The 12,168-nt window shown below is 34.1% G+C and overlaps 1 protein-coding gene across 1 annotated transcript in view; it reads right to left on the bottom strand.

Moving 5' to 3' along the window:
* Robo1 (roundabout guidance receptor 1) overlaps positions 1 to 12,168 on the bottom strand; it is a 1,050,317-nt gene that overhangs the window by 107,868 nt on the left and 930,281 nt on the right. Inside the window, exons 6-8 of the mRNA XM_048803857.1 lie at positions 7,002 to 7,122; positions 6,491 to 6,629; positions 4,031 to 4,158 (exon numbers count right to left, since the gene is read on the bottom strand). Coding sequence (XP_048659814.1) covers positions 4,031 to 4,158; positions 6,491 to 6,629; positions 7,002 to 7,122 — 388 coding nt within the window. The remainder of the gene's footprint in view (positions 1 to 4,030; positions 4,159 to 6,490; positions 6,630 to 7,001; positions 7,123 to 12,168) is intronic.

The following is a 12,168-nucleotide window of genomic DNA, read 5'->3' as shown; positions in this document are numbered from 1 at the left end:
CATGGAAATGCAATGATTTATATTTGAGAAGAGTTTTTAATAATTGTTTGCATAATAAATTGTCAGGTATGTTAGTATTTCAGATTTCTCATTTGCAATAGCAGAAGAACTATTAGAAAGAGCTACTAGAACTATCTAGAATTAACTCAGAATTAGTATTTTTGTTACTCAATAATTATTAAAATCAAGCAATAGAACTATCAAAAATAAAAACACTCATATGAGTACTGTGCTCCTTATTTATAAATCATTTACTCATAATAGACAATATGTTAAATATTAATATATAAATAATTTAACTCCTATAAAAATGCTGTGATATTGTATTACTATACCCATTTTACATAGGGGGAAACCAAGGCCTCAGTCACATACTTCTGAGTCATATAGTAGTAACAGTACAAGAAGGATCCAACTAAATCCAGTCTGATGCTAATGTCAATGCTCTTAGCAACCATTCTTTATAGCAATTCCACTACATCTGGAAAGTCCCATACTACAAAGAAATGTTTTAAAGTCCTTCATTCTTTCTGTCAGTTTATCTTATAACTCCTCATGCATGGGATTTGTGAACTTGCTTGCTTAAAAACAAAAATCGAAACAAAGATCTGTGTCCTAACCCAGATCTTTGGAATGAGATTCTCCAGAGGCCATGTCTGATAATCTGCATACTTAACAAGAAACTTCAGATAATTTAGGAAATTCTGTCTGGTCCTAGATTTTATTGTGCTCTCTTTCTCACCCCCCCTCCGCCCCTTTGGTATTAGGGATTGAACCTAGGGGTACTCTTCCACTGAGGTACATCCCTATTCCTTTTTATTTTTTTTTATTTTGAGACAGGGTCTCCCTAATTTGCCCAGGCTGTCCTGAAACTTAAATCCGCCTGCCTCAGCCTCCAAAGTCATTGGGATTACAGGTGTCATGAACCTTGTTCCTTTTATTTTCTTAATAAATTTTATTTCATATATTTAAAATATAAAACATGATATGCTGAGATACATATAGATAATAAATTGGGTCCCCTTCTTTGCTCTTTTGAACACAGATTTCCAGGCAGCATTGATCACAAATGGTGAGCTCCTCAATTTTGAGCCACAGGTACTTATTGCAGGCACCCAGGATCAGACCTTTCAGCAACTGCTAGAGTTTCCAGATTCCCTGTGCTGTTTCCACCACTCAAGCAGTATTTTTCAGACAAAGTGCCTACTAGATGTGTAGTACAATACCAAGCACTGTGAAGAGTACCCACGTTTAAAGGCCAAGGAAAACTCTAGTCCTAAGAAAGGAATACTTAAGTGCATCTTTACAGACAAGCATCTACAGAAGAGAAATTAGAACAAGATATAGTCCATGCTTGTGCAATTATGTCAAAATGGATTCTACTGTCATGTATAACTAAAAAGAACCAATAAGAAAGAGAAATGATTCTCAAATCAAGGATCTTTTAAAGATGTTGAAATTAATTACTTGTGTAATGGGGAGGGGTGAAAATCAAATAACCACCCTTATTTAAGATAATTTTCCCCATAAGTTCTATCTTCAGCATAAAGTTTTATTGCCTTAACCCAATTCTCTGAATTAAGTACTCACTGGATAAGGGGTGAGGGGGTAGAAAGTTATTTTTAAACATATACTTACTCCAATAGTGTGTCTTTAAACATGAACCACATATAAAACAAAGAAATAAAAACCAAATACTCTACTGAATTTCTTATTGTAATTGTTTCCTGCTACCAGAGGGATTCACTTGTGATGTAGTTTCCTTTGTAGTCACTAATATTTTCTACATTCTTCTCAAAGGAAGAAAAAAGACCTAACTTCTCAGGTTTCCTTTGAATGTTTTTTCTTAGTTATCTTTTGCAGTTGGGAATCATGTTACTTTCTTTAACATCCTGTGTACATTATTCTAACATGTTAAAGACATTTTAGCAGTGATGCTAATGTGCATATTCTATTTTAATATTGAATCAAATAATATATTCTAAACTATATACAGATCCTTCATAAGTTTATAGCTAAATTCAGTTGAAATGAGAGCATCTGCATTCATCAAGTAGTTTCTGGATTTGATCATTTGTACCCAATTTCCACTGAAATCCAGGCTTAGGGAGCAAGCATTCCATATGGATATCTTAAGGCTGAATTAGCTTTGGAGCTGAGTTTAAAATTGCAGGAGGAAACTCTATTTTGATTTCAATGTCTGCTGCATGCATAGCAGAATGGCTATTATTTATAAAACATCAGGATACCAAGGTATGAAAACTTTAAAACATAAAGTGAAACATATTTCATTGACTGATCTGATAGACAATCAAGCTCCCTGTCACAATTGCCTAGAGACAGACACACCTTTTCATGTCCTATATTCATCCTGGCTACTTTTACTCCGTCTGAAGGGCTTTTGAACTTGGATTTGACATCTCTTAAATTTATGCTTTCTCTAAATGGAAAGGGGTTTTCTTTTCTTACAGTTTTAGCCTCACGTAGAGTTCAAGTCTAACTTAGATTAAAGAGAAATAGTCTAGGCCTTAGAAATTCAATGTTTGTTCTTGATCTTTTTTTTTTCTTTTGTTTTTATGAGGTTGAGCTAAAAACCCCAAAGTGGGACATAATGGCTTTAGAGACAGGAAGGAAATATTCTTTATTCTTTCTTCTAGTGTAAAAAGCCCACAAGGCTCTTTTGTAGAAAGCCTGCAGTAGAAGCACTCCCTCAAAAGCCACCTTTTTCTTCTTAATAGCCTCGGAAGAGACAGTGTTGAGAAAGATGACAGCACCAGGCATTGCTAATGTTAGACCCAGAAACAAGCTAAGTGGTTTATGGCCAAAACCCTTGTTTACTACAGTCACTTGTCAAAATAGGGAATTTTTTCCACCAATAAAATGTTTTAAAGGTCATTGCCTCTCAAATTGCACAATAAACAAGTCATCACCAGAAAGGGGGAAAAATTGTGGGAAATAATAATTTTGATGTCAGAGAGAAAGGAAGAAAGTAATGATGAGGAAATGCCTGTGTTGTGGATACCACAGAGGTGACAGTAACGTCTCTGACTTTCAAAAACTTGAAGTCTGCTGGGCGCAGTGGCACATGTCTATAAAACATCTCAGTGGCTCCGGAGGCTGAAGTAAGAGGGTTGCAAATTCAAAGCCACCCTCAGCAATTTAGAAAGGCCTTACGCAACTTCGGGAAAACCTGTCTCAAAATTTTTTTAAAAAAATCTGGGGATGTAGCTCAGTGGTGAAGCGCTCCTGGGTTCAATCTCTGGTACCAAAACATCAAAATAAACCAAGTAACCAAAATACCATTAAAAAACAAACAAACAAACAACAACAACAACAACAAAAAACTTGAAGCCTTTAAATCCCTATCCACCAAATAATAAGGAGTGAAATTGACCAAATTATATTGTTATGTTGTGTGCACAGAGGAATATAGGAATATGTAACAATGAATTCCACTGTTATGTATAATTATAATGCACAATAAATACGCATGTACAAAAAACAGCAAAAATAATAAATCTTTATAAAAATTAGCAAAGTACAAATGCAAATCATTCATCCAACAAATATTGAATGTCTGTTAGATCACAGGAACTATGTGCTCAGAATAAAGATGGCAAAGTCCCTATTGTACAGATGGATCTTACATTCTAAAGGGCAATAGATCCATCCATGTTTATGCTATAGATTGCACAGACCCTTGAAAGCACATCATCTGAAGTAATGAAGATGTGTTTTCCTCCAAAGACAATGTTTTCACAGCAATAGCTGTCATGTAATTAAAGATTAGAAATATACTATGTTTAAGGACCCAGAGAATAAAACACCATCTTCTCTGACCCAAGATAGAACTCTTCATAATTTCGAAAATGTAATTCATTCTTCTTTAATAAACACTTACATAATATATAATAGTGCCCATAGGTAAAGCAATGCTTTCTTAAATATGTTTGACATAAAATTCTCTTCAAAATCAACATCATATTTCACATGATAAAACAACCACAATGACGAGCTCCCTGGTGCCTACCTTGAACAGTCAGAGTGGCTGATGCTTCAGCTTTTCCAACCATATTTTCTGCAACACAAGTATATGATCCCATGTCACCAGCCATCACCTTCCGAATTTTCAAGGTATGATCATCTCGGATTTCATATCTAATATCGCAGCAAAAACAGCATGGTTAAGGATTTTGTTCTTGAAAGATCCCATTTTTACACTATGATGTATCCAGGCATCAAATCACATGCAACAATCCCTTCAGAAATTCAAAACAAAGTAGAGGCTGTGATGTTCCTCTAAGTTAGCAGCAGAAGAAATGAGCTTGTTTTCACATGTATATGAGGTAACATTAAAATATTTTCTTAAAAGAAAATTTGAGTAAAGTTAACATTTATACATCTATTTCCTCAAGCTGTGGTACTCACACTAAAATTAAATGACACTGAAAATTAATTAAATTTTTATCATGTGCTGGACTTTAAGTGATCTATAGATTTCACCTTCTTAAATTCTTACAATAATTTTATAAGATAAGTATTAACCTTATCTTCATTTTGTAGGTGAGGAAACTGAGAAACAGGAAAGTAAGATTACTTGGCCTTGGTCCTCAGGGAATTTCAGGGTAGAGCTAAAATTTGAACCCAGATAGTCTTCTAGAGTTCCCTTGATTTGTCTAGACTTCCCTGCCCTTAAAAAGAGGGTTTCTTGATATAAAATTTTCTCTATATAAAATTTTCCTGAGTTATATTGTCTGATACAGTTTATATATTGATAGACCAGATACTTCCCACACTCCAAGTAAATCCCCCATTCGTATTCCCAACTTACTAACAATTAGACATCACATTTCAAGGGACCCTAATATTTAATATGTTCAATAATTCCTTTCTTCTCTTAACATAATCCTCCTCCTCCTTCTACCCCAATCTGCCTATCTTCCTTCATCAACTCTCTATATCTAACTAGTCATCCAGTTTGCCACTGTAGTCTCAGAAATTTCTCTCCACTCTGTACATTATCTCCATCTCTCCAGGCTAAACACTATACAACTCTGATTTGTACAACCAAATAATGGTGTCCCTATAAAAGGCCTCTCCTCATAGTAATGAAACATACATCATGCTAACAAAATTATGTTATTCTAAAAAGTAATTCTGCTCATAATAATATTTCTTGACTCATCAATGTCATACAATACGATGTGAGATTTATTATTACACAAAGCCCCTGATAATATGTCCCCAGTATTTCCAATATGATATCCATTACTTCTCACCACATATATTATGTGCTAGTGATGCTCAACTTTCTACCATTCAAAATATGTGGTGTTCTTTCTCACATTCGTGTCTATGTTGTAAGGATCTTCTGTCTGGAACACAGGACTCTTTTTTTTTCTTGCTTATCATATTGGTACATATTTTTGAAGACTGTGCTTATCTGTCCTATTCCATGGGAATTCTCCTTATTCTTTCTCCCTACAGTTGCATAGGTCTGCCTTTATGTCACAAAAGGGAATAATGATGTTATTCCGTATCTACCCATATATGTGTCTTTTTGCAAGCTCCTGGAGAGCAGATGCCCTCTCTATGCCAATGTTGTAACCCCAACACCTAGCAGGTATTCAATGCATGCATGCTGACAGCCAGCTGGCAAACCCAAATGCTTTATTCCACTGTCTCATTCCCCAAAGCTTGGTATTTCCTGAATCGCTGCTCCTAGCCAATTTAAGGCCTTATCAGATACTAAGAAACTCAGACCTCTTCTACCATTCCTTGGTGACACATAGCTGAGGAAAGGAAAGTCTGATTTTTAATTGGTTCATAATTCTGTCATTAATGCTGTATGTTTCTTCCTTTTCCTACCTGGCCATATACAAGAAGTTGGTATTAAATGTGATTTGGCTGAGCAGGAAAGAAACTGTTTATAGAATACCATGTTTTACCAGGATTCCTTGAGCAAACCTGGGTCACAAAAATATAATCCAACCCCAGAGAAAATATGGAAACCTCCTGGTTCAAAGTATCTCTAGTATTCTATACTGGCCCCTGATCAAGGAGTCTACAGATGCTCCTCAATCTTTGACGGGGATGTGTCTTTGTAAACCTATCATAAATTGAAATACCAAGAATACAAAACTGCATTTTATTCACCTAGCCCACCGAAGACCCCCACTTGGCAACACAGTACACAAAAGTATTGGTTCTTTCCCTTCCTGGTCACAAAGCCAACTGAAAGCTATGGCTCACCACTGCAGCTAGCATAAAGTATCAAACCACATATCACAAGCCTGGGAAAGATCCAGATTTGAAGTATGGTATCTACAGAGTGAATATAGCTTTCATACTGTCTTAAAGTAGAACATTTTAAATCAAACCTTAGCAGTCAAAGACCATCTATAGAGTTGACCATCTAACGGCACCTAGAGTCTGATGAGAAACAGAAATTCTAAGTCGATGAATCACATCATTAAATTCTGATCTGTACCTGGATTTGGGCAACTCTCCATCATCTTTCCTCCACCGGACTGTAGGCACAGGGTCTCCTCGGGCCTCACACTTAAATTCTGCACTGTCATCCACAGTCACTGCCAAGTTACTAGGTCTCTTCACAAAGGATGGTCTCTCTAAAATTAGAAAGAGCCATCTCAAGATAAAACACTTTAGATGTTCAGTGAGAAAAGATTTATAATTCAAAATATTGTTTAGAAAATTACTTCGCATAGTTTTCAACTTCTAGAGACTTCTCCCCATCTTTAATATTTCCTTCTACTTCTTTTCCCACATCTTTGGCTATTTTATATCAGGTCACTTCACTTCTCTTTCTACCCCCAAAACAATGATATAAGAATATTTCTCTCTTATATAAAGATCATTTGTATTTTGATTAAATATTATTTCATTCTCCCTTGTACAAAAATATAATAATGACAAAAATAATGATGATAATAAGAAGAAGGCTGTACAGTAGTAAGAAGAATAGATACAATGGCACTTACCTAAAACAGTGAGCTCTGCTACTTCACTCTCACGTTCCCCGACCATATTGGTCCCAACACAAACGTATTTGCCAGCATCACTTTTACGGGTGTAAGTAATCATTAGCTTTCCTCCTCGTATCTTAAAAAAAGAAAAAGTTTGACATATATACCATTAAAAGAATTTTAGCTATGGTTTTGTGGCAGGTCTTCATAAATGAATTCCACTCAAAGCTATATACCAAAGCCTAGTTATATCAAACAGCTGGTGTGTACCATTTGCTATTTTTATAGGTAGTAACTTTAAACAGAGTAAATTCCAAAAATATAATATAAAAGGAAAACATGTTGCATTACCTACATTTTTTGTAAAATTTTTATATTCTGTCTAACTATGCTTGTGTTTCAAATCAACCAAATTCTTTCCTATAAATTAAGTGGAAACCACAAAGGCACTGCTTGAATAACTTGATTAGCAAGTGCAAGAAAGAAAAAGGAGTCTTACTATCATATTAGTACATGTAATATGTAAATGTATTTAAGCAATAATTGATTTCAGGGAAGAATATTTTAATATTGTTGTATGTGTAAAAAAAATTCTCTAGTAAGTTTTCTAGAGTTTTCTTAAAGAAATATATCTTATTTTCCAAAATGTAATAAAATCTGCCATTTTCTAAAAAAATTATATATATGTGTATGTGCATATATATATATTTTCAAATATATTTATATATATGTAGATGTAGATATATCTCTCTCCCAAGCAGTTTCTTGATAACTTAAGAGGCACAGACTGAACAGATCTCAATCAATCATTTGGAAAGACTATATCATGTTCAGATATAGTCTTGAACATTAATTGAATAATTACAAATATAAACAAACATCCAGTACGAAAAGTAGACTGAAGTCAAATATGAATTATGATTTGGATGCAGAAATTGGACTGGATTTATTTAATGTAATTTATTTAACGTTATACACTTTCAGTTGGGAAGTTGAGTTCAGTTACCCATGAATATCTATAATGTCCCAAACCCTGGAAAGGCTTTACAAGGATAACTTCTAGAATGTTTATTCATGAAGGTTTTAACCTCACATTTGCTCCTCTTTATGATGAGCAGATTTAACAAAGGAGAAAAGAAATATAGAAACAATGAAGGAGGATAAAAGAGAGGGAGAGAGGGAAGAAGGAAGGAAACATTCAAACACTTTTTTCATTATGCCTAATAAAAGTTTATTGAAATCTCTACTTTATAAAAGTTTTACTATTTTGGAAGGTCTGAATTATTTCAATGTAGAAAATCAAACTAAATATTTTGGTTGTATAAGAACAAACCAAATATTAACAGAGAGGTTTTAATTTCTGTGGTTTTAAAATTTAGTATTTTTTCAATAGTTTATAAACAAATGATGAGATGCTCTAAGGTTCCACTGTAAATATCATCCTGGTATTTTTTTCTTTGCATTGTTCATTATCTATCCTTCATATCTGAAATAATACCTGCATACAATAATCATGAGATGTGTGTTGACTAGAAACTACTATTATAGGTAAAATCTAGTTATTTATCCAATTTGATATATTTTATAAGGGTTTATATATGTTAAAATATACCAAAGTTTCCTTATACATTCATATACTGAAGGGCATCTAGGTTGGTTCCACAATTTCACTATTGTGAATTGTTCTGCTATAAACATTGATATGGCTATGTCCCTGTAGTATGCTCTTCTAAGTCCTTTGGGTACAAATCGAGGAGTGGGAAAACTGGGTGGAATGGGGGTTCCATTACAAATTTTCCAAGGAATCTCCATACTGCTTTCCAAATTGGCTGCACTAATTTTCAGTCCCACCAGCAATGTATGAGTGTGCCTTTTCCCCCACATCCTCACCAACACTTGTTGTTGTTTGTATTCTTAATAGCTGCCATTCTGACTGGAGTGAGATGAAATCTTAGTTTGATTTGCATTTCTCTAATTGCTAGAGATGTTGAACATTTTCTCATATATTTGTTGATTGATTGTATATCCTCTTCTGAGAAGTGTCTGTTCAGTTTCTTGGCCCCTTTATTGATTGGGTTTGATTTTTTGTTGTTAAGGTTTTTGAGTTCTTTATATACCCTAGAGACTAGTGCTCTGTCTGATGTGTGGAACATTACTCAGCATTAAAAGAGAATAAAATCATGGCATTTGCAGGTAAATGGACAAAGTTGGAGAATTCCAAGTGAATCAGGCCAATCCTAAAAAAACAAAAGCCAAATGTTTTCTTTGATGTGAGTATGCTGATTCATAAGGTGATGGTGTAGGAGGAGCATCGGAGGAATGGAGGAACTTTAGACAGGGCAAAGGGGAGGAAGGGGAAAGAAAGTGTCAAAGGGGTAGGAATGATGGTGGAATGAGTTAGACATTATTACCTTAAGTACATGTATGAAGACACGAACGGTGTGAAAATACTTTGTGTTCAATCAGTGACTTGAGAAATCGTGCTCTATATGTGCATTATGAAAGGAATTGCATTCTGCCATCATGTATAACAAATTACAATAAATAAATAATTAAAAAAATGTTAAAATATATAATCATAATTTCATTGCTTTCATATGTGTTTAAATTTTTGAATAAATCAGGGAAGAAAATATGTCACACTAAAAAGAAAAAAAAAATCTTCCAGAGCTAATTATTATAGATGTTTTGTGATGTTTCTTTTTAGCTTTCTCTCTGCATGTATGTGTGTGCATATATATATATATGTATATATATATATATATATATATATATGTGTGCTCATACATATATATATATGTGTGTGTGTGTGTGTGTGTGTGTGTGTGTGTGTGCTCACACATATATAAGTATTCACACATGTAGTATATGCACACAGGCAATAAGATATGCATAAACATATATACATATGAACATATGTACATATTAAAATTCTATTTTACTAAAATAGAATCATGTGGTCTTCTGTGACCTGAAATTTCAATGAAAATGAGGAGACTTTTACATTTTAATTGCTAAAAATATAGAACAGATATTCAGCATTAATTTAAATGGCTACATAGTATTCATTGTATGGTTTTACATACTTTGTCAAATTTTTCCCCTACTGATAGATATTTAAAATGTTCCCATGTTTCCTCTCATAAACAGCACTGAAATCAGCATCAGCATTACATGTCTGTGTGTTTCTTATGTGTGCAATCATCTCAGAAAATCTTGAAGTAGGATTCTTAAATAAAATGAAAACCCAGCTTGAGACTCTTGGTTCTTGGTGCCACCTATTTTTTTTCAGGAGATGCTTTTGGTGTAAACATATCATTTTAAGTATTGGTCTTTAGTGAAATCCCACAGTTAGACTGGCAGCAAATGTGTTATAATACTCTCATTTCTCACTAAAGGGATCAGCAGCTCAGCAAACTGCAACCTTACCTCCCACTCACCTCCACTGTGTTCATCATTACAACATGTTCTAATTGTGCTTTTAAATGTCAGATTTTCCTTCCTGACTGTGAATTACAAGGCAGAGGAGCATATCTAATTCTTCTTCATAGCCTCAGAACCTGTCACCATGCCTAGTAAACAGTAAGAATTTTCTGGGAGGAAAGTGACTTGTCTGATGTCACATAACAAGTTGGAACAGGGCTAAGATTCTAGGCAAGATATGGGTCTCTGGTTATGTGAGTTGGACAGATGACAATACATGCACAGCCCACAATCCTGTTATCATCATTACTTTTTAATAAATTTGAGTTTAATAAACTTGAATGCTTGAGAGTCAGAACAATTTGAGTATCATAAAATCAAGACCTTCCAACGAAGACCCACTATCACCTTTCATCATGTACTTATTTTGTAACATTTACATAAACATTTCTAAATATTCTGAAGAAACAAACTCATTATAGCTAAAAGAAGAGTGAAAAACCCCAGTACTGAAAGAGTACATAATTGATCTGAGATGTGGTCCTAGATGTACTTTTTTAATATTTTTTTTTAGTTATAGTTGGACACAATACTTTTATTTTATTTATTTATATTTATGTGGTGCTGAGAATCAAACCAAGCGCCTCGCATGTTCTAGGCAAGCACTCACTCCCCTGCTGAGCTACAACCCCAGCCCCTAGATGTACTTTTTTGGTTCTGTATCTTGGACAACACATTCAGCTTCCTTCTCTGCCTCAGAATCTAACCTTGAATGTCGTAGTATGTTTAGGAAACTGATTCATTTCAGAAGGAATTACACAATAATAGATAAAAGAGATAGGAAAAACAGAGGAAACAAATGGTTTAAATATTATTTTTGTTCTTAAAATCAATAAGTCAAGGTATTTTATCTAAAATCAAATGCAAGGCTTTGGGAATAATTTTAAAACATATTTAAGTATGTTTTAAACATACGTACAAAATGAGAGCCAAAGGATAATAACATATAAATAATTTTCAACAGTACAGATTTATTTCTAAGCTTTTGTATAATATTTTACTAATTTACTTTTATAATTTTTAAATGCTTGGCAATGTCTAGTCTTGCTTATGCACACATGGGAATAACATTATTATTATAATACAGCCCAATGCTATTATATTTTGAAGGAATTCTTATAAATGGAGGAGGAGAATTTTGTTAGTAGGAGTTAAGAGAGGATTGCCTGGAGATTCTCAAGACATGGAACAATTCCAATTGTGAGATGAATGGTAGGAAACAATAATGAGATGAACCAAAACTCAAAGAGAGCTAAGAAATCCAAAAGACTTTGTAGTACACACCCTGTTATTACAGTCCTGACTGTAATAACTCAGCTCAATTATGGAAAAACTTGATAATTCATCTGATGAGGAGGCATGCTTTGGGAACACATATTGGTGTTTTTAGTATTTAATATAAATAGAAAACGCTGTTTCTATTTTTTTATATAAATTTACTTTACAGTTATCATTTACAATTGAATTGTATCTAGTATGTAAATTAAAAGTAACCCACTAGAGCCAGGTGTTTTGGTGTACGCCTGTAATCCCAGCAGGTAAGGAGGCTGAGGCAGGAGGATCTCGAGTTCAAAGCCAGCCTCAGCAAAAGTGAGGTGCTAAGCAACTCGTGAGACCCTGTCTCTAAATAAAATACAAAATAGGACTGAGGATGTGGCTCGGTGGTCAAGTGCCCCTGAGTTCAATCCTCAGTACCCCA

Source organism: Marmota marmota, unplaced genomic scaffold (assembly GCF_001458135.2).
Source record: "Marmota marmota marmota unplaced genomic scaffold, marMar, whole genome shotgun sequence".
NCBI lineage: Eukaryota > Metazoa > Chordata > Mammalia > Rodentia > Sciuridae > Marmota > Marmota marmota.
This window is presented reverse-complemented; position numbering and strand designations above follow the sequence as displayed.